A 24464-nucleotide genomic window follows, 5' to 3' on the forward strand; every position below is an offset into this window, starting at 1 on the left:
GCCAAGCAGGCCTCTAAGTTAGTGATTTGAGTATGATCATCAGCCCTTATAGGCACATACAGCTGAGTATCATCAGCATAGCCATGGAAATTTATTCCATAACCGCATATAATTTGGCCAAGACGTGTAATGTAAAGAGAGAAAAGTAGAGGGCTAAGAACTGAGCCCTGAGGCACACCCCATTTAACGTCAGAAAATGTTGATATAATATTATTATAGCAGACACAATGTGTTCTTCCGGGTAAGTAGAACTTAAGCCAAGAGATAGCTAAGCCAGAGACACCAAAATTACAATTTAATCAATCTAATAGTATACAGTGATCAATGGTGTCAAAGGCTGCACTGAGGTCCAGTAGTAGAAGCAAAGAAGTGGAATCAGAGTCGATAGCCAGTAGAAGATCATTTACCACTCTGGTCAGAGCAGTTTCAGTGGAGTGACAGGGCCTGAAAATCGATTGAATAGGTTCATATAGATGGTTTTCTTCTATATGGGTCGAAAGTTGTTGATACACAACTCTCTCTAGTACTTCAGAAAAGAATGGAAGGTTAGAGACTGGAGCCAGTTGAGATGGTTCGGGGATCTGATTAGGATGCCTCCTGGGCGCATTCCTTTGGAGGTTTACTGGGCACGACCAACTGGGAGGAGACCCCGGGGTAGACCCAGAACTCGCTGGAAAGACTACATGTCCAATCTGGTCAGGGAAAGCTCTGGGATCCCCCAGGAGGAGCTGGAGGGCGTTGCTGGGGAGAGGGACGTCTGGAGCGCCCTACTTAGCTTGCTGCCACCGCGATCTGACCCAGGAGAAGCGGTTGAAGATGAGATGGATAGAGACTGGTCGTTAAGAGACCCCGGATCGAGGTGTGGGCTTTTAAGTAGAGGTTTTACCACAGCTGTCTTACAACTGCTGGGAACAGTGCCAGTAGTAAGTGATAAATTATGGTTCTCTACCGGAAAATGGTGGATTGCTCCCTCCGGGTTGGGGGATGAGTTGTTGCCTCAAATGAAGGAGTTCAAGTATCTCGGGGTCTTGTTCATGAGTGAGGGTACGATGGAGCGGGAGATTGACAGGCGGATTGGTGCAGCATCAGCAGTAATATGGACGTGAGATCCAAGGTTGAGATCGCGGATACAAGCGGCTGAAATGAGTTTCCTCCGTAGGGTGTCTGGGCTCAGCCTTAGAGATAGGGTGAGGAGCTCGGACATCCGGAGGGAGCTTGGAATAAAGCCGCTGCTCCTTCGCGTTGAAAGGAGCCAGTTGAGGTGGTTCGGGCATCTGATTAGGATGCCTCCTGGGCCAACTGGGAGGAGACCCCGGGGTAGAACCAGAACTCGCTGGAGGGACTACATGTCCAATCTGGTCTGGGAACGCCTTGGGAACCCCCAGGAGGAGCTGGAGGGCGTTGCTGGGGAGAGGGACGTCTGGAGTGCCCTACTTAGCTTGCTGCCACCGCGATCTGACCCCGGAGAAGCAGCTGAAGATGAATGAATGAATCAACAATTAACAATATCTTTCATTGTAGGTCCCAGCAAAGGCCAGAGGTCTTTAAAAAGTTTTGCTGGTAAAAGGTCAAGTAGGCAAGTAGTTGATTTAGAAGCTGACACGAACTTGGTCAAAGTATCAAGTCTCAAAAGCTGTAATAACAGAGACCGTCAGTGACTCCTTGTATAGGTATGAGTTGGGTAAGACCAGATCTTATATACTCAAACACGGGGTGGTCTACATAACCATAAGCTTTGTGTGTAAATGCACGTCACCACTGAAACAGTTTTCTTATTACAGGATAGTCTGTGTGGTTGTGTGGCGGTTTCTTTAGTTTTAATGAAGAACATGGTCTGGACTCAGGTTCTGACAGATTCTGCATGAAACAGACTGTCGGGAAGCAGTTCCGTTCTGCTTTGATACACGTCTTCAACCAGCATCTACCAGCCGCGTCAGAGGAATCTGGGTCTGTTGTAACAGAACCTACCTGGACCCGACACACACACACACTGGAAAATCCCCAAAACTGAAGCCGTGCGTGACGTCACCAGCTGGGAAATTCCAGTGAAAACTTTCGGACTGTGTTTCTGTACACGTGTGTGTCGTTGTGTGCATATGCCTGTGTGTGTGTGTGTGTGTGTGTGTGTGTTTGTGTGAAACCCCAGTCATCCTGTGGCCTCTTCTTCAGAAAGCCCTGATCTGTCTGTCTGTCTCTCCCTCTGTGCGTTTGTCTCTCTCTGTCTGTCTCTCTCTCAGTTCAATTCACTCTCCCTCTCTCGCTGTGTCTCTCCCCCCCCTCTCTCTCTTTGTCTCTCTCTCCCTCTCTCGCTGTGTGTGTGTGTGTGTGTGTGTGTGTGTGTGTGTGTGTGTGTGTGTGTGTGTGTGTGTGTGCGTCTCTGTCTCTCGGCTCAGACGGGTTGTCCTCCCACCACGAATTGGACAGAAACCTGACCCTCCACCTCCTGGTCCGGTATTCATCCTCCCATCAAGTGTCCTCTGTGCTGCCGGTGACGTTCAGATGGTATAAAGTGGAGTCCTGCTGCCGGACTGGAGACTCACAGGCGGACAGAGACACGCTCCTCCGATGCCGTACTGAAGCCAGTCCAACACCTCTGTCACACCCTGTCTCTTCTGTTCTGCTGATCCCTGTGCCTTTCTGTCTGTCTGTCAGTCTGTCTGTCTGTCTGCCTGCCTGCCTGCCTGCCTGCCGGTCATTCTGCCATCCCTCTGTCCGTCGGTCTGTTGGTCTGTCGGTCTGTCGGTCTGTTGGTCTGTCGGTCTGTCGGTCTGTTGGTCTGTCGGTCTGTCGGTCTGGACCTAATAGCAGCACGATGTTCAGGTAGGTCCATGATAACTACTGTCTCCATCAGCTGTGAAGTCTAGCTCCATGTTGGCAGGGAACAGCTGCCGGTCATGTTCATATGTACTGCTATGCATTCCCATCTGTTTTCCTGTATCCGTCTTGATACACACACACACACACACACACACATATATACACACATATATATACACACACACGCGCGCACACACACACACACACACACACATATTATATTTATAGATGTTATTATGAGATGTTATAAATGTTACTATGAGAGATGTTATACATGTTATTGTAAGTGATCTTATAGATATTGTTATTGTTATAGATGTTATTATAAGTGATGTTATAGATATTGTTATTGTTATAGATGTTATTCTAAGTGATCTTATAGATATTATTATCATAGATATTATTGTCATAGTTGTTGTTTTAAGTGATCTAATAGATGTTATTATAGATATTATTATTATAGATATTACTGTTATAGTTGTTGTTATAAGTGATCTTATAGATATTATTATCATTATTATAGTTATTATAAGTGATCTTATAGATATTACTATTATAGATATTATTGTTATAGTTGTTGTTATAAGTCTTCTTATAGATATTATTATTATAGGTATTATTGTTATAGTTGTTATTATAAGTGATCTAATAGATATTATTGTTATAGTTGTTGTTATAAGTGATCTTATAGATATTATTATTATAGGTATTATTGTTATAGTTGTTGTTATAAGTCTTCTTATAGATATTATTATTATAGGTATTATTGTTATAGTTGTTGTTATAAGTGATCTTATAGATATTATTATTATAGATATTATTGTTATAGTTGTTATTATAAGTGATCTTATAGATATTATTATTGTTATAGTTGTTGTTATAAGTGATCTTATAGATATTATTATTATAGATATTATTGTTATATTTATTATAAGTGATCTTATACATGTTATTAGAAGTGTTCTTATAGATGTTGTTATAGCAATGATCATAAATAATGTTATCGATATTATAATAAGTGATTCTTATAGATATTATTGGAGATATTATTATTGTTATAGATGTTAATACAAGCGATGTTATAGATGTTATTATAAATAATGATATACATGTTTTTTGTTTTATTTGTTTATTTCGAATGTTAATCTTTTTTAGAATGTATAATAAAAGAAATCAAAAGAGAAAAAAAAATCAAAACAAGCAAGCAATATCATCATCAAACATTTGTTTTAAATCTCGGCAGTTGGAAAAGAAGTAGACAGAAGTAAAAAAATAACTTTTCTAGTCCTACCCCTTTTTCTATTTTAGTATTTCAACAGTGAACTGTGTGATTTAAATGAAAACTCAATCATCTACTACCAGTGACCATGACGTCTATCTAGTAAACCATACAAAGAGCCTTCATTCAACACAACAAGAACAAAGCAAGTGCAGAGCAACATCAAAACAACTCAAGAACAACTCACAAGATGTCCCAGCTCCATCCCATATCTGCTCAACATATTATTTTTAGAGTCTTTTAAATGTGATTATTGATTCACATGTTTTCATTTCATCACTGTAGCTGTTCCATATCTTGACACCTTTGGCTGTGACACAATGATATTTTGCATTTGTCCTTACTGGGTTGTGTTTAAACGTACATATTCCTCTCAGGTCATAATTACTTTCCCTCAACTGGAACAACCCCTGGATACTGCTGAGTACTTTATGATTTAACACTTTGTACATGACTTGAGCAGTTTTAAAGTCTACCAGATCTTAGAATTTTATTGTTTTTATTGTTTTTATTATGAGGTGTTATAAATATTATTATTGTTATAGATATTATTGTAATAGATTTTATTATATGTGATATTATCAATATTACTATAAGTGATCTTACAGATATCATTATTGTTATAGATGTTACTATAATAGACGTTAAAGATTAAATTATAATAGACATCATAGATGTTATCATAAATAATGTAATAGATGTTATTATAATGGACGTTATATATTAAATTATAATAGACGTTATGTAGATGTTATCATAAATAATGTTATAGATGTTATAAATAATTTTATAAATGTTATTATAAGATGTTATGGATATTGTTAGTATTGTCGATATTATTATTATAGATGTTATTATAAGTGATGTTATAGATATTATTATGTTATAGACATCATTATTTATATATGTTATTATAATAGACGTTATAAATGTTATAAATAATGTTACAGATGTCATTATAAGAGATGTTATAGATATTATTATTATAGCTATTATTATTGTTATAGCTGTTATTATAATAGATGTCATAGATATTATTATTATTATAATTATAAATATGATTATTGTTATAGATGTTATTATAAGTGATGTTATAAATATTATTGTTATAGATATTATCATTGTAATGGATATTATCATCAATCAATCAATCAATCAATCAATCAATCAATCAGTCAGTCAAGATGCACTTTATAAATGTAACTTGATTGATTGATAAATGATGATATAAATATGATTATTATTATATATATTATTATTGTTATAGATATTCTAAATGATGTTATAAATATTGTTATTGTTATAGATGTTATTATTGTTACATGTTATTATAAATGATGTTATAAATACTATTATTGTTATTATTATAGATATTATTGTTATAGAGCTTATTATGTTATAGATGTTATTATAAATTATGTTATAAATATTATTATTGTTATATATATTTTTATAAATGATGTTATGTATATAATTATTACAGATATTATTGTCAGTGTTATAGATGTTATTATTGTTATAGATGTTATCATAAGACATAATAGAAAGCATGAATGAGAACATTCACAGACATAATAGAAAGCCACTTTGTTTTTGTCACTGTACAGATGGTTTGGTTGCAATGAAATGTGTTCTCTGCATGTAAGCATCCTATTGTGTGGCAGCATCCTATTGTATAGCAGTACCCTATTGTATAGCAGCATCCTATTGTATAGCAGCATTCTATTGTATAGTACCATCCTATTGTTTAGCAGCATCCTATTGTTTAGCAGCATCCTATTGTATAGCAGCATCCTATTGTATAGCAGCATTCTACTGTATAGTACCATCCTATTGTATAGTACCATCCTATTGTATAGCAGCATCCTATTGTATAGCAGCATCCTATTGTATAGCAGCATTCTATTGTATAGTACCATCCTATTGTATAGTACCATCCTATTGTATAGCAGCATCCTATTGTATAGCAGCATTCTACTGTATAGTACCATCCTATTGTTTAGCAGCATCCTATTGTATAGCAGCATCCTATTGTATAGTACCATCCTATTGTATAGCAGCATCCTATTATATAGGAGCATCCTATTGTATAGCAGTACCCTATTGTATAGCAGCATCCTATTGTATAGCAGCATCCTATTGTACAGTACCATCCTATTGTTTAGCAGCATCCTATTGTATAGCAGCATCCTATTGTATAGCAGCATCCTATTGTTTATCAGCATCCTATTGTTTAGCAGCATCCTATTGTATAGCAGCATCCTATTGTATAGCAGCATCCTATTGTATAGGAGCATCCTATTGTATAGCAGCATCCTATTGTATAGCAGCATTCTATTGTATAGGAGCATCCTATTGTATAGCAGCATCCTATTGTATAGCAGCGTCCTATTGTATAGCAGCATCCTATTGTATAGGAGCATCCTATTGTATAGCAGCATCCTATTGTATAGCAGCATTCTATTGTATAGGAGCATCCTATTGTATAGCAGCATCCTATTGTTTAGCAGCATCCTATTGTATAGCAGCATCCTATTGTATAGCAGCATCCTATTGTTTATCAGCATCCTATTGTATAGCAGCATCCTATTGTATAGCAGCATCCTATGTATAGTTGTATAGCAGCATCATATTGTCTAGCACCATCCTATTGTAGAGCAGTACCCTATTGTCTAGCACCATCCTATTGTATAGCAGTACCCTATTGTATAGCACCATCCTATTGTATAGCAGCATCCTATTGTATAGCAGAATCATATTGTCTAGCACCATCCTATTGTAGAGCAGTACCCTATTGTATAGCACCATCCTATTGTATAGCAGCATCCTATGTATAGTACCATCCTATTGTATAGCACCATCCTATTGTATAGCAGTACCCTATTGTCTAGCACCATCCTATTGTATAGCAGCATCATATTGTCTAGCACCATCCTATTGTATAGCAGAATCATATTGTCTAGCACCATCCTATTGTAGAGCAGTACCCTATTGTGTAGCACCATCCTATTGTATAGCAGTACCCTATTGTATAGCACCATCCTATTGTAGAGCAGCATCCTATGTATAGTACCATCCTATTGTATAGCACCATCCTATTGTATAGCAGCATCCTATGTATAGTACCATCCTATTGTATAGCAGCATCCTATGTATAGTACCATCCTATTGTATAGTACCATCCTATTGTATAGCAGCATCCTATTGTATAGCACCATCCTATTGTCTAGCACCATCCTATTGTAGAGCAGTACCCTATTGTGTAGCACCATCCTATTGTCTAGCACCATCCTATTGTAGAGCAGTACCCTATTGTATAGTACCATCCTATTGTATAGCAGCATCCTATTGTATAGCAGCATCTTTTTGTATGGTACAATCCTATTGTAGAGTACCATCCTTTTGTATGGTAAAATCCTTTTGTATAGTAGCATCCTTTTGTATAGTATCATCCTTTTTGTATAGTAACATCCTTTTGTATAGCAGCATTCTATTGTATAGTAGCATCCTGTTGTATAGCAGCATCCTATTGTATAGTAGCATCCTATTGTATAGTAGTGGCAGCTGCAGCTCCGGGATCCACCCCCCGTCTTCTTTCCACTGCCTTGCTCAGGGGCACAGGCAAGAGATTAACTCTAACATGCATGTCTTTATTAAGACAACGGTGACATTTGGTATTAAACAACAGTTTGGGCTCCTGCCAAGACAGAATATGACTAGCAACTAGCCTCAGTGCTGAAGAATGAACCACATCGTAGACCAAGTGTACTGCAGCCTAGAACCATGACAGCGTCATCTGAATTACCATATGATCATGTTTGACAGAATAATATCATGACAGTCATTTAATATGATAGCAATAGAAAAAGTTATGAATAATAGCTAATATAATAATAATAGGAATCAATCAATCAATCAATCAATCAATCAATCAATCAAGTTGCATTTGATAGGAATGATCATTTATAATATTTAATATGATAATAATATTTAATATGATAATAATAGGAATGATCGTGTATAATAATTGATATAATATTTAATATGATAAACGAAATGATCATGTGTAACATTTAATATGATAATTAATATTTAATATGATAATAGGAATGATCGTGTATAATATTTAATATGATAATAATATTTAATGTGGTAATAATAGGAATGATCGTGTATATTTAATATAATAATATGAAATGACTGTGTATAATATTTAATAATAATAATAATAATAATTTTATTTATATAGCACTTTTCTAAAACAATGTTACAAAGTGCTTCACAAAAAACCCCCCAGATAAAACCAGACAAGGCGGGAATAAGAGTAAGATCAAATAAGAGTAAAAATAAAAACAGTAAAAATAAAAACAAATATCAAACATTTGTAAAAGCTTTCATAAAAAAAGTTTTGAGACGAGATTTAAAAGAAGCTAGAGCCTTAGTTCGTCTTAGCTGAGCAGGAAGAGCGTTCCGCAGTGTGGGGCTCTAACAGCAAAAGCCCGGTCACCCTTTGTAACCAACCGAGACCTGGGGAAACCAGCAGGGCTCCATCTGCAGACCTTAGGTCGAGGGGGGACATACCAAGTCAATAAATCACAAATGTATTGTAGCGAATTCGGGGGACAACCCCGGGAACTGCCGCAGCCGGGACGCGAACCCGTATCTCCCGCGCCACGGGAGTCATCGCTAACCACTCGACTAAAAGGTCCGACCCGTTAGCTAACGGCCAACGTGTCTACTTATCCATGCACGTTACACTATCCCCCTCCTTCGGGAAGGCGCGTCCGCGCGTATCCCACTTCTGACACCAATGTATCGAATTCGGGGGGGGGGGGGCAACCACAGGAACTGCCGCAGCCGGGACGCGAACCCGTATCTCCCGCACCGCAGGAGACATCGCTGACCGCTAGTCAGTCGAGACATCCCCGACCTCGACTAGCTGAGCAGTCGGTCAGCTCGACTAGTCGAGACTTCGCTGACATCGATGTCTCCCGCAGTGCGGGAGAAACGGGTTCGCGTCCCGGCTGTGGCAGTTCCTGTGGTTGCCCCCCGAATTCGCTACAGTATAAAAGAGCAATACCATTTAAAGCCTTAAAAGTGAGCCGTAAAATTTTAAAATCAATTTGACATATAACGGAACCAGTGTAGGGAGGCAAGCACAGGAGTGATATGGTCATGCTGCCTTGTCCCGACATTTTGTACCAACTGCAGACGGTGGAGGGAGCCCCTGCTGATACCAGAATAAAGTGCAATACAGTAGTCGAGCCGAGAAAAGATGAAAGCATGTACAACGTTTTGCAAATCGGCAATTGATAAAAATAACCCAATTTTGGAAATTAGCTCGAGCTGGAAAAAGCATGACTGAACAACATGTTTAAAATGATTCCCAAAACTGAGGTTCGCATCAAATATTACCCCAAGATTCCTAGCAGCCTGTTTAAGACGACCTGACAGACCACCAAGATTAGTAGCAAACGGACTGATGGAATTTTCGGGACTGAACAGAATGACCTCAGACTTATCATCATTAAATTTAAGAAAAAATTGGACATCCAGGATTTAATGTCAGTGAGGCAAGTTGGGAGATTTAATAGGGCACTAGGATGTGTGGGTTTTAGTGGCATGTATAACTGAGTGTCGTCAGCATAAAAATGGTACAGCATATCGTGATTTTGAATGACCTGGCCAAGGGGCAGCATGTATATAGAAAAGAGAAGGGGGCCAAGAAATGAGCCTTGAGGGACACCCCAACTCAACTGAGCCATTGAGGAGGTAGAGTTACCAAGAACAACAGAAAAAGTTCTGTTGATGAGGTAAGAGGGTAATAAGTTAAGAGCCGACCCATTGATGCCAACCCAAATCTCTAAGCGATGTGGGAGGATATTGTGATCAACCGTGTCAAAGCCAGCACTTAAGTCCAAAAGAACTAAAGTCGAGCAGTCACCTCTGTCTGCATTCAGCAGTAGATCATTAGTGACCTTAACTAGAGCTGTCTCAGTACTATGAAGTGATCTAAAACCAGATTGGAAACTATTAAAAACAGTATTCGTGTTCATAAAAGAAATCAACTGAGAAGAAATTACTCTCCAGAACCTTAGATAAAAAAGACAATTTGGAGATTGGCCTGTAGTTACTTAGGGACAGGGGGTCTATATTAGGTTTCTTCGGCAATGGATGAATGATGACATGCTTAAAACTGTCTGGAAAAGAACCGGAGGCCAGAGAATTATTAAGAATTTGCAGAATAACACGGCTGATAGTGGAAAATATCTCCTTGAGTAGCTTAGTGGAAATGATGTCCATATTGTAATGATCACGGATGAATAGGCTCGGTAGCCCCTGGCTAACGGGTCGGACTCTTTAGTCGACTGGCTAACGTTGTTGCCCGTGGTGCGGGAACCACGGGTTCGCATTCCGGCTGTGGCGGTTTCCTCCATCGGATGCGCTTCCCGAAGGAGGAGTGTAGCATCCCCACCGAATGATGGTCAACACTTCAACTGATGACTTTTCATTTATCTCAAAACTCCAAACCACCGTAAGAGCTAGATATAAAGTACAAACAGAAATACATTAACTACATAGCCATGTAGCTTCAAGCGTTAGCCTAGCTTAACATTAGCTCTCATCTGTTAACAGATAATCAACTTAGAGGAGCTATGAAGTTCCTTAAGGTACATCAAAGCACAAAAACACACAACGGTACAATACAAAGAACACTAACCTTGTGCCTCTTCGGAGGGCGCTAAAGGCTAATACAATAAGATTCGACTTAATGAGATTTCATTTCACCGTTAATGTTCCTTCTTTTGTTCGCGATAGGAAATACAAAGAATCAATTCGTAATTTCAGAATAAAAGTCTCCCAAAACAAACAAAACAGGAAATACATATTTAAAACATTAGACCTGCAATAACATGAATAAGTGGTTGTTCAACAGGGAAATCTCTCTAGAATTAAACTTAGAATTGGTTTAGCAACACTCCCAACAACATTATGAGTGTTTCATTAAACAACATGAACTACGAATAATTTTCACAGAAAGAATGACAATGTTTCATTAAAGTCATGAGCTTAAGTCTCTAACAACAGGACTAGCTTCTGCACTGGGCGCTTCAATATGGAAAACTTACCCAGACGCTCACGCTTCTTGCTCAGTCTCTTATCTCCTATTGAGATTTTTACTCTTCTTATGAGTCCATCCTTACCCTTGACAGTCTCTATGACCCTTGCAAGTCTCCAGTCACCTCTAGGTGACAGTTCATCAATGTCCATTACAACATCACCCACTTGCAGATTTCTCCTCGGCGAGTGCCAACTCTGTCTTGTCATTATACTGTGAAGATATTCTCGTTTCTAGCAGCTCCAGAACTGTTCCGCCAGATACTGCACACATTGCCATCTCTTTGCTCTGTATAGGTCTTCTCTGAGGAATGCGCCAGGCGGAGGCAGTGCTGGGCTGGACTTCATTTGGATGAGGTGATTGGGGGTGAGGCGTTCCAGGCTGTCTGGACCGATCAAGTTATCCACCGTGAGAGGCCTGCTGTTGACTATAGCCATGGCTTCATAGAACAGTGTTCGTAGTGCAGAGTCATTGAGTCTGTTGTGAGAAAGTGATAGTGTAGAGTTCAGGACATTCCTGACCGTCTTGATCTGGCACTCCCACATGTCACTTGCATGGCTAGAGTGCGGTGCGTTCATGACAAAGTCACACTGCCTGTGTGACAGAAATGTGCTTAGTCTGTCAGAGTCAAGCTTTTGTAGGGCTGCCTAAAGCTTATTCTTGGCACCAACAAAGTTAGTGCATTGATCGCACTGGATTTGACGGACAGCACATCTGATGGCGATGAAGCATCGCAAGCTGTTAATGAAGGCGTTAGTGGACATGTCCTCCAGCATCTCCAGGTGGATGGCCCTTGAACAAAAGCAGGTAAGGAGCAGGCCGTATCGTTTGTGCTGTTTCCTTGCCTCTGTAGTGACAAAGGGACCAAAGCAGTCTTTACCGCAATAAGTGAATGAAGGGGAGGGCTCCATGCACTCTGCAGGTAAGTTGCTCATTCTTTGGCCCTCTGGAGGTCTGCTGAGTCTGCGACAGATCAGACTTTGGTGAATGAATGAAGCAACTGCTCGGCTCATACCTGGGATCCAATATCCATAGGATCTGATTTCATTTGCAGTAAAGCCTTTGCCCTGGTGCTTGATCTTTTCATGGTTGTGCGCTAGTATCAGCTTTGTGATAAGATGCTCTTTGGGAATGACAATGGGATGCTTGAGTGGGTTTGTGAGAGACGAATGGCGGAGTCTTCCTCCTACCTTCAGAATGGCGCCTGTGTCTATAAAGATACCCAGGTGATACAGTTTGCTGTTTTTTGTAATCTGACTTCCCTTCTTTAACTGCTTGATCTCTTTTTCATATGCCTGACTTTGCAGATCTCTGATTATGACACATTCAGCGCTTTTCTGCTCACTTACTGTAGAAGGGGCATGTGACTTGATTTTCTTAGCCCATCGCACAAGGCAGGTCACAGCTGCGGTGGCTCGGGACCATGATGAGAACTTGGACAGACGATCCGCAATGCTGAATGATTCTGATGCCTTCGTCTGCAGTGCTTGAGCTTTTCTGATCTCTGGATCTCCTACAGCCAGATCTGATACCACATCCTCTTGTGTAGATATCTCACTTTCCCAGAGGAACATGGGACTGCTGAACCAGTTGGATCTGAGCAGCTCATTCACTGTTCTTCCCCGGGATGCATTGTCTGCTGGATTCCCCCATTGTCTGCTGGATTCCCCCAGCAATGGCATAATGTGCCATTGCTGGGGGGTTGTGCTATTACGGATCTTCTGGACCCTGTTGGCGACAAAGGTATGAAAGTGCCTTGAGTCGGTATTTATATAGCTCAACACTACCTTGGAGTCTGCAGAAGTACTCTTTCACATTAGCACAACTAAGCTCCTCTCTGAGCATGTTGCTGGCAGTAACTGAAACCACTGCTGCGGTTAATTCCAGCCTTGGTATTGTAGTTAACTTTGTGGGAGAAACACGGGCCTTTCCAATCACCAGACAACAGTGAATCTCCCCTCTCTGGTTCTTGACTCTCAGATAAGAACACTGCCTATAGCCGCTTGTGCTTGCATCAGAAATGTGGTGCAACTCTGTTTCAATGACTTCTCCAAAATCGAGAGTTATGTAACATCGAGCTATATATATCTACTCTAGGTTGGCAAAGTCATGTTCATCCCAGACAAGACCTTGACGGCACATTTCTTGCAGGATCTTCTTCCCAGTAAGGGTATATGGCGCAAGGAAGCCAAGACGGTCAAATATTGATGCGACAGTAGCCAGTATGCCTCAACGTGTCCCTGGTTGGTTTGTCAAAGTGTTGTTGAATCTGAAACTATCCCTGTCTATGCTCTAGTGAATCCCTAGCGCTCGTTCTACTGGTGTGTCAGAGAAAGTCAAATCCTTTGTCTTGGCATCTGTCGCCCGCTCTGATGGGGGTATACTCTGTACGACAGCATGCTTGTTTGAGACAAATTTGTGGAGACGGAGACCACCCTTGCACATATTTCTCGTGACAACCGAATGGCCTTTTCCATGGTATCCGTACTTGTGACTCCGTCGTCCATGTAAAAGTCTCTTGCCATAAACTGCGATCCTACTGGGAATGAGAGTCTGTTTTCATTGGTTAGGTACTTCAGCCCATAATTCACGCAGCCAGGGGACGACACTGTAGTGAAAAGATGGACTTCAGTCAGCAATCCTGAGGTTGTGTGCTTGCATCTCCATCTTTCCACCATAGGAAACGTAAGTAATTGTGATCTTGGTCTGGCACATGGAACTGATGAAATTTTTTTTCTATATCACACATAAGAGCTACAGGATGCCATCTGAACCGTGGGAGGACACCGGTGAGGGTGTTTATAATGTCTGGCCCTGGAAGAAGTTCATTAAGGCTTGTGCCTCCACACTTCGCAGAGCAGTCGAATACAACATGCAGCTTGTCAGGCTTTTTAGGGTGGTATATGCCATGATGAGGGCTGTACCATCGTTCACCTATTATTCCATCTTCTCGCACTTCTTCAACATCACCTCTCTCTATGATTTCCTTCATTTATGTGATGTAGTACTTCTTATATTTCTCATCTCTGTAAAACTTCCGGCGTAAATGGCTGAGTCTGATTTCAGCACGTTTTATCAGGTAATGTGGCAGTTGCTTAAAGGGTAAAGGCATCTCATAATGTCCCTCATCATTTAGTTTTATGCCTTCTTTTAGTTTTCTTATGAAAATTACATCCTCTTGCGAGGCCGTTTTGTAATCTCCTTTGATGTCCTTAAAGTCTGACTCCAGGGCGCTGATCACATCCATTGGTGTTACTGGAGGCAGTTCCTTTACTGAGACTTTGTGACACAGGCTGGTGTCTGTTCCATCTAAGCATGGTGTTGAGCAGGTCACAATGCTCCATCCTAAATCTGTAAGGATGGCATAGGGCTCGCTGTCTTTTCCGGCTAATACCCGTTTGGGTGTTAATTCCCTGGGACAGTTGAACCCAATTAAGAGCCCAACATCACAGGTGAGGGGTGACACTTTATCGGCGATTGCTGTTAAATGAGGCCATCTTCTTGCAGTTTCATGAGTGGGTATATGATCACGGTTCCCTGGCATACAGTATTTTGTATATGCAGAAGGAAGATCAATGTGGATGCATGAATTGTAGCCTCTCATCCTGAGTCCAGATACCCTTTCACACTTCATGATCATGCTCTCTCCAAGCATAGTGGTAAGTTTCAGCTTCACAGGTTGGGTATTTGCTTGTAATTCATTGCTCACCTCATTGTCGATGAATGTGCTGTCACTTTGAGTGTCCAATAATGCATAAACAAGCTGCTCTTGTGATGGGTCAGTGGCCATGGACACCCACACAGGAACGATCATAGAAGTGCTGCATGAGTGAACCCCTCTGATGACGCTGAGCGCCATTGCTTCCGTGGTTTGATCTGGAGTGCTTGAAGCTGAGTTCACAGTGGATACAGGACCTTTCCTACCTTCACACCCTCTGCAATTCTCATCTTGGAGACAGGTGGGGTGTCTTCCCTTGCATACATCTCAAGCGTGGCGGTGACGACATTTCTTGGCACTGTGACCTGGTTTCAGACATCCATAACTAAGCTTATTACATTACATGACATTACAGTCATTTAGCCGACGCTTTTATCCAAAGCGAATTACAATAAGTGCATCATTTAATGTAGGAGATCAGGAGAACTACTAGTCATCAGAGGTCATAAGTGCATCTAAACAAGCATCTAAGAGCAAAACCAGTGCTAAAGTAAAAGTGCAAGAAAGATTTTTTTTTAAATGAGTGAATACAGTAAGTGCTAAGAACAAGTAACAGGGTAGTAGTTCTTGAAGAGGTGAGTTTTCAACCTGCGCCAAAAGATGGGCAGCGACTCCGCTGTCCTGACATCAGTGGGGAGTTCATTCCACCACTGTGGGGCCAGGACAGAAAAGAGCCGTGATTGGGTCGATCGGCAGCAAGGGCCTCTGAGCGACGGGGCAACCAGACGTCCCGAGGCAGCAGAGCGAAGTGGTCGGGCGGGGGTGTAAAGCTTGACCACTGCCCTGTAGGCTAGAACCAGAGTCTTAAACTGGATGCAAGCAGCTACTGGGAGCCAGTGTAGGGACATGAGAAGGGGAGTTGTGTGGGAGAACTTAGAGCGGTTGAACACCAGACGAGCTGCAGCTTTCGGAACAAGCTCCAGAGGTCTGATGGCCGACGCTGGGGTGCCAGCAAGGAGGGAGTTGCCGTGGTCCAGCCGGGAGATGACCAGAGCCTGGATGAGCCCCTGTGCTGTCTCGTCGGTGAGGAATGGGCGAATCCTCCTGATGTTATAGAGGAGAAATCTGCAGGAACGAGCAACCGATGCAACGTTTGCAGCAAACGACAGTTGGTCGTCCAGGATCACACCCAAATTCCTCACAGTCCGAGTGGGCGTCACCACGGTGTTGTCAATGGTGATGGCCAGGTCTCGGTGCGGGCAACCTTTCCCGGGGAGGAACATCAGCTCTGTGTTGTCCAGATTGAGCTTCAGGTGGTGTGTTGCCATCCACTCCGAGATGCCAGTCAAGCACGCAGCAATGCGTGTCTCTACTTGCGTGTCAGAGGGAGGAAAGGACAAGATCAGCTGGGTGTCATCGCCATACCAATTGTGAGAGAAGTCATGCGAGCGAATAACAGAACCCAGGGATGTCGTGTACAGGGATGTCGTGTACAGGGAGAAAAGGAGAGGACCCAGAACCGAACCCTGTGGAATGCCTGTAGTCAGTCTGCGAGGCTCCGACACAGATCCCCTCCATGTCACCTGGTAGGAGCGACCTGTCAGGTAGGTTGCAAACATTGAGATTGCAGAGCCTGTGACACCAAGCCCCTCGAGGGTAGAGAGGAGGATCTGGTGGTTCACTGTGTCGAACGCAGTTGACAGGTCCAGTAGTATCAGGATAGAGCAGAGAGAGTTTGCTCTTGCAGTGTGCAGCGATTCTGTCACTGCAAGGAGGGCCATCTATGTCGAGTGACCCACCCTGAACCCAGACTGGTTGGGGTCCAGGAGGTTGTTCTGGTGGAGGTACAAAGAAAGTTGGTCAAAGACAGTGCGTTCCAAAGTTTTGGATAGAAAGGGTAGAAGGGAAACCGGTCTGTAGTTTTTGATGTCAGAGGGGTTAAGTGATGGTTTCTTGAGAAGGGGGGTGACTCTAGCAGTCTTGAAGGCAGATGGAAAGCATCCTGCCTTGAGGGAGGTGTTGATGAGGTGGGTTAGATAGGGAAGGAGTTCAGGTGCTATAGACTGAAGAAGAGGGGGGGCAGGTCAAGGGAGCATGTGGTGGGGCAACTGGATGTGATGAGGTTTAGAACCTCGTCGGGGGAGAGGGGAGCGAGGTGGGATAGGGTGGGACGTGAAGAGCTGAGGGAGGGTGCAGAGGGTGGGATAGTGCAAGCAGCACTAACCGCGTGGTGAGAAAAGGAGGATCTGATGTCGTTTACCTTCTTGTCAAAGAAGTTAGTGAAGTCATCAGGGAGAAGGGAGGAAGTAGGAGGAGGAGGTGGGAGTTGAAGAAGTGTAGAGAAGGTTTCAGAGTTTCTTAGGATTAGAGGCAGAGGATAAGATTTTAGAGCGATAGAAGGCAACTTTAGCAGCAGAAAGGGAAGAGGAGAAAGTGGAAAGAAGAGATTGGAAGTTGAGAAGGTCCTCTGGGAGTTTGCCTTTTCTCCATTTGTGCTCTGCCACTCTCAGGCTCCATCTGTCAGTATGTCCTGAGTCGGTCAGCCGAGGGGCAGGTGGAGTTGGGCGTGCAGGCCTGGAGGTGACGGGACAGAGATTGTCCAGAGAAGAGGAGAGGGTAGAGAGAAGAAGATCAGTCACAGTGTCAGGGGGTAGGAGAGAGAACGATTCATGTGTAGGAAGGATAGAGGTAACAGAGGAAGAAAGATCAGTGGCGGAGAGAGAGTGGAGGTGTCTACAGGTGGAAACCATGTGGGTAGGGGAAGGGGCTGAGGGGGCTTAGGAGAGGGAGAGAGAGTAGGACATGAAATAGTGGTCAGAGAGCTGGAGGGGAGTAACAGAGAGATTGGAAATAGGACAGTGTCTAGTAAAGATAAGGTCCAGCTGGTTGCTGGCCTTGCGGGTAGGAGGAGAGAGTGAGAGGTGAAGGTCAAAGGAGGAGAGGAAGGAGAGAAGAGGATCTAGCTTGTTAGTGTGGATGTTGAGTTCACCGAGAAGGATAAGTGCAGAGTTATCAACAGGGAAGTGCGAGACAAGTGTGTCAAGCTCCTCCAGAAACTCACCAAAGGGGGCCTGGTGGGCGGTACACAACCACGATGGTGAGTTTGACTGGATAAGAGACAGTAACAGCGTGAAATTCAAAAGAGGGCGCAGAAAATTGTGGAATGGAAACAAGAGAGTATTTCCATTTCAGGGAGATTAGCAGGCCAGTACCACCACCCCACCTCTCAGCTCTGGGCGTGTGAGAAAAAGAGTACACATCAGACAGAGCTGCGGGTGTGGTAGTGTTTTCTGGCGTGATCCAGGTCTCAGTTAGAGCAAGAAAGTTGAGGGAGAGCAAGGATGCGTAGCCTGAGATAAACTCAGCTTTCAGAACAGCAGACTGGTAATTCCAGAGCCCTCCCATCACCACTTGCTCTACGTGAGTGGAGAGAGTGGGATAGATGAGATTGGTAGGATCACAGCGCCTAGGAGTGACCCAACGTCTATGCCAGCTCCGGGAAGAGGAAAGGACAGGGATACAAAGGAAACTCATAGTCTATACTAGGTACACAAAATACAGATGACTGATTGGATCTAAAAAGAGCAGTCCTTGCTTGACGAAGTCTTGGCTTGAAAAAGTCACGCTTGCCTTTTTTCACTCTAGCCTTTGTTCAACCTAAGCTTGTTTGCCTGACGCTTCCAAGTAGCAGCAGTGATTTAAAGAACACTGATTGCTAATTGTCTGCCAGGAGTGCAGGCCACACCCTGGCCACTTGACACCCAATTGGCCAAAGAGGTACACTGAAAATAGGCTTATTGCCCAGAAACTGGACCCTTATGCAAAACTCTATCAAACCTCACACAATACTATCAAAACTGCAAACAGCAAGTTACCAAGGAATATGTATATATAAGCTAAAAGGATAACTAAGTCAAAACAGGTAGGCAACAAGAAATATTTAAGGGCACACTAGGTGAAACACAGCTACAACTAGAATAAGTAAATAAGACAAGTAAGTAAATAGAATAAGACAGCTAAAGCTAGAATAAGATCCCACTAGGAACCAGCAGCAGATGTATAGAGAAAATGACCAATACTCAAGCAGTTGGAACAAGACTAATAGCAGCGTTTTAAGCAAGAAAGATGATACTTTATCCTAGACGAACCAGCAATTCAGAAGCGCTCCAGAAGTTAAGCTTATTTTCTTTTACATACTTTCGTCGATCATTTAAGGACTTTTCTGTGAAGTCTGGGCACTTGCTTAGTTGATGTTTGACATTTTTGCACCACATGCATGGAGGTCTTGATTTTCCATCGCTTGATATTGAATTGTCACCATTTACAGCAGTTTGGATGCTGAAGACATTGATTTGTTTCCCTTTTATTCCTTTGTGCTTCTTTTGTCATAGGATGAATTAGATGAGTGAAGAGCATGTAGGGAAATAACTGGGTTGCATGCTATCTCTGCTTCGAGGGTGACAAAGTTAGCAATGTCTTGGAAGGTGAGAAACTCTTTACCGTCCATAAGTGCTACTGTGACCTGGCGATTCCAACGGGATGCCAGCCAATCAGGAACTTTATGCATCAGCTTTTGGTTTTCTTCACAGTTATTTAATATTTCTAGGCCCTTCACATGAGGCATGGCTTGTAGACAGGCATTCAGGAAATCAGCAAATGTTCTTAAGCCTTCTGCATCTTTGGGCTGTATTTTCGGCCATTTTGACAGCTTGCCTCTGAAAGCTCGTTGTATGATAAAAGGCTGACCATAGCGTTTGTTGAGCTTATTCCATGCATCTCTGTATGCCTCATCATCGTCTCTATAAAAAGTGCTTTCAAGGCATTCATGAGCAGGGCCACTGATGTATTTCTTTAAGTAACAGAGCTTATCGGCCGAGGAAATACTCCTTTGGTCAATACGAGACTTGAATAAGGCTTTCCATTCGATGTAGTGAACTGGATCGCCACTAAACACTGTGGGAGTTGGAATTGGGAGTCTATTTGTGGCCATGCTTTCTTGAATTGCTTGGGCCAGATAGGATACATCAGTAGGGGGCGACGGCCTATCAATGCGAGGATTTTGATGGTCTATGAGTGCATTGAAATCAAGCTGCCTGTTATTCTGTTGTATGGGCCGACTAACACTTTGCTGCTTGAGTTCTCCGTTATAGATCTCCAGTCTAGCACGAACATCCTCCATGTCCTTTTATGCTTGTAGACGCTCTAATTCAGATCGCTGTATGTCTAGCTCCTTTCTATGTTGTTCTTCCATCATTCTTATTTTTTCTCCCTGCTTTCTTTCTTCTTGCATTATTTTGTATTGTGCTTCTTTTGCAGCAAGCTCTGCAGCTGCCTCAGCCCTTTTTGCAGCTATGCTCATGGATTCAGAGTGCTGATTAGCTCCTGACTGAGAGGTAGTATCATATATGGAGTGAGCATAGTCATGGGCTCATAGCTGACGAAGACGGCGCCTTTTGAGCTCTTCATCAAACTCGCCATCTGTCGCTGATAGGCATTCAAAGACTATTTTCACAATGTCTTTACTTAGAGCCTCGCATGCATCAATTTTGCGTCTAAGTTCAGTGGATGGTGTAACTCGCTCTCTTATTTCATCATAAATGTTCATAACTTCATTCGTTCCTTTTTCGATGGTGTCTGCCATAGTAGCCAATTCACGTTCTGATATGTCTTTCTTTAAATTTTCTTTGGATGCTCTGATTTGACTGTTCCATTGTTCATACAGGCTAAGCAGTCTTTTTTTCCTTTTTACTTAGTTCCTCCCTTTGGTGAGCTAGCATTTTCTCCGTGGGCTTGGGAGGACGTTCTGAACGTCGTGGTCAAGTTAGCTCATCATTACCCATTTCATGCGGAAGCTCACCTAGTCGGTTTTCCTTGCTTTCATTTATCTCCTTTAATTCCTGCCTAAACACGTCTTCACATTCCCCTTGGTGCAGTAAACTTCTACTTTCTTGTATTGCCGTTTGTAGCTTATTTATCTGTTCCGTACTGTCATCCATTTTGCGTGTAGCTGTATGCTATCCTTACTGTCTCCCTTGGCCATCACACAACGTGCTGCAACTCACTGCGCTTTGTGCGCCGCGCCGCGCCAGCCTTGGATGACATAGGCAGCGTGATGTAGCAGGGGCAGGTCAAGCTCTTACTGTAGCATCCCCACCGAATGATGGTCAACACTTCAACTGATGATTTTTCATTTATCTGAAAACTCCAAACCACCGTAAGAGCTAGATATAAAGTACAACAGAAATACATTAACTACATAGCCATGTAGCTTCAGGCGTTAGCCTAGCTTAACATTAGCTCTCATCTGTTAACCGATACTCAATTTAGAGGAGCTATGAAGTTCCTTCAGGCTTCAAACTTACATCAAAAACACACAACAACACACAACAACGCAGCACAAAGAACACTAACCTTGTGCCTCTTCGGAGGGCGCTAATACAATAAAATTCGACTTGATGAGATTTAATTTCTCCGTTAATGTTCCTTCTTTCATCGGCGATAGGAAATACTATTCGTAATTCAGAATAAAAGTCCCTCAAAGCAAACAAAACAGGAAATACCGTCATACATATTTAAAACATTAGACCTGCAGTAATATGAATGAGTGGTTGTTCAACAGGGAAATCTCTTAAGAATTAAACTTAGAATTGGGTTAGCTACGGGGGGGGGGTAGTGTAACGTGCACGGATAAGCAGACACGGGAGCCCTTGGCTGAGGGATTGGACCGTTTAGTCGACCGGTTAACGTCGTCGCCTGCGGTGCACGAGACACGGGTTCGCGTCCCGGCTGTGGCGGTTTCCGCGGCTGCCCCCGCGAATTAGCTGTAATATTTAGCATGATGATAATAGGAATGATCGTGTATGATATTTAATATGATGATAGGAATGATCGCGTATATCAATTAATAATTATGATAGGAATGATCGTGTATAGTACTTAATATGACAAAAATAGGAATGATCGCGTATAGTATTTAATAATTATAATGATAGGAATGATCGTGTATAGTACTTAATATGACAAAAATAGGAATGACCGTATAATATTTAATATGATAATAATATTTAATATGGTAATAACAGGAATGACCGTGTATAATATGATGATAATAGGAATGATGGTGTATGATATTTAATATGATAATAACAGTTAATATGGTAATAATATGAATTACCGTGTATAATATTTAATATGATAATAATAGGAATGATCACGAATGATATTGTTGTTTATGGTCATGTTCAGTGAGGTTGCCAAACCACAGTAGTATGCTTCCAGCAAGGTTGCTCTCTGGTGGTCTGATAGATGCTGATCAGGGTTTTTTGTGGACATTCTGAAATTTTTAAGGCAAGAAAGTATACTCTCTGTTGTGTATTCTTAATGACACAACTGGTGTTTAGAGACCAGGAGAGGGAGTCTGAGATCTGAATGCCTAGAAATCTGAAGTTCTTCACAATTTCAACAGGGACACAGTTGATGTAAACTGGTGTCTGAACTGTTCTGGATTTCCTAAAATCAACAATTATCTCCTTTGCTTTCTCAACATTTAGGGAGAGGTTGTTATCTGGACACCATATGGATAAGTCCCTCACCTTCCTATAGGCATCTTCATTGTGTATCAGTCCAGTCACTGTGGTGTCATGTGAATGTCACTCTGTTGTCATGATGTGTGGTGACACAGTCATGTGAGAACAGAATGTAGAGTAAGAGGCAAAGTTAACAACCCTGCTGTGCTCCTGTGTGGAGAACTATGGTAGATGAGTAGCTGGTACCTCTGTGGAGAACTATGGTAGATGAGTAGCTGGTACCACTGTGGAGAACTATGGTAGATGAGTAGCTGGTACCTGTGTGGAGAACTATGGCAGATGAGTAGCTGGTACCTCTGTGGAGAACTATGGTAGATGAGTAGCTGGTACCTCTGTGGAGAACTATGATAGATGAGTAGCTGGTACCTGTGTGGAGAACTATGGTAGACGAATAGCTGGTACTTCTGTGGAGAACTATGGTAGATGAGTAGCTGGTACCTCTGTGGAGAACTATGGTAGATGAGTAGCTGGTACCTCTGTGGAGAACTATGGTAGATGAGTAGCTGGTACCTGTGTGGCGAACTATGGCAGATGAGTAGCTGGTACCTGTGTGGAGAACTACGGTAGATGAGTAGCTGGTACCTGTGTGGAGAACTATGGCAGATGAGTAGCTGGTACCTCTGTGGAGAACTATGGTAGATGAGTGGCTGGTACCTCTGTGGAGAACTATGGTAGATGAGTAGCTGGTACCTGTGTGGCGAACTATGGTAGATGAGTAGCTGGTACCTGTGTGGAGAACTATGGTAGACGAATAGCTGGTACCTCTGTGGAGAACTATGGTAGATGAGTAGCTGGTACCTCTGTGGAGAACTATGGTAGATGAGTAGCTGGTACCTGTGTGGAGAACTATGGCAGATGAGTAGCTGGTACCTGTGTGGAGAACTACGGCAGATGAGTAGCTGGTACCTGTGTGGAGAACTACGGCAGATGAGTAGCTGGTACCTCTGTGGAGAACTATGGTAGATGAGTAGCTGGTACCTCTGTGGAGAACTATGGTAGATGAGTAGCTGGTACCTCTGTGGAGAACTATGGTAGATGAGTAGCTGGTACCTCTGTGGAGAACTTGGGTAGATGAGTAGCTGGTACCTCTGTGGAGAACTATGGTAGATGAGTAGCTGGTACCTCTGTGGAGAACTATGGTAGATGAGTAGCTGGTACCTCTGTGGAGAACTATGGTAGATGAGTAGCTGGTACCTGTGTGGAGAACTATGGCAGATGAGTAGCTGGTACCTGTGTGGAGAACTATGGCAGATGAGTAGCTGGTACCTCTGTGGAGAACTATGGTAGACGAGTAGCTGGTACCTCTGTGGAGAATTATGGTAGATGAGTGGCTGGTATCTGTGTGGAGAACTATGGTAGACGAATAGCTGGTACCTCTGTGGAGAACTATGGTAGATGAGTAGCTGGTACCTCTGTGGAGAACTATGGTAGATGAGTAGCTGGTACCTGTGTGGAGAACTATGGTAGACGAATAGCTGGTACCTCTGTGGAGAACTATGGTAGATGAGTAGCTGGTACCTCTGTGGATAACTATGGTAGATGAGTAGCTGGTACCTGTGTGGAGAACTATGGCAGATGAGTAGCTGGTACCTGTGTGGAGAACTACGGTAGATGAGTAGCTGGTACCTGTGTGGAGAACTACGGCAGATGAGTAGCTGGTACCTCCGTGGAGAACTATGGTAGATGAGTAGCTGGTACCTCTGTGGAGAACTATGGTAGATGAGTAGCTGGTACCTGTGTGGAGAACTACGGCAGATGAGTAGCTGGTACCTGTGTGGAGAACTACGGTAGATGAGTAGCTGGTACCTCTGTGGAGAACTATGGTAGATGAGTAGCTGGTACCTCTGTGGAGAACTATGGTAGATGAGTAGCTGGTACCTCTGTGGAGAACTATGGTAGATGAGTAGCTGGTACCTCTGTGGGGAACTATGGTAGATGAGTAGCTGGTATCTGTGTGGAGAACTATGGCAGATGAGTAGCTGGTACCTGTGTGGAGAACTATGG

General features: G+C 42.6%; 1 protein-coding gene across 2 annotated transcripts in view; it reads left to right on the plus strand.

Annotated features, from left to right (window-relative positions):
- Positions 1-2775: 2775 nt before the first annotated feature.
- si:ch211-133n4.6 (uncharacterized protein LOC797776 homolog) overlaps positions 2776-24464 on the plus strand; it is a 90235-nt gene continuing 68546 nt past the window's right edge. For both annotated transcript variants that reach the window (XM_056298840.1, XM_056298841.1), the window contains exon 1: positions 2776-2820. In XM_056298840.1, coding sequence (XP_056154815.1) covers positions 2813-2820 — 8 coding nt within the window. In that variant the 5' untranslated portion in view covers positions 2776-2812. The remainder of the gene's footprint in view (positions 2821-24464) is intronic.

Source organism: Lampris incognitus, chromosome 18 (genome assembly GCF_029633865.1).
Source record: "Lampris incognitus isolate fLamInc1 chromosome 18, fLamInc1.hap2, whole genome shotgun sequence".
NCBI classification, from domain to species: Eukaryota; Metazoa; Chordata; class Actinopteri; order Lampriformes; family Lampridae; genus Lampris; species Lampris incognitus.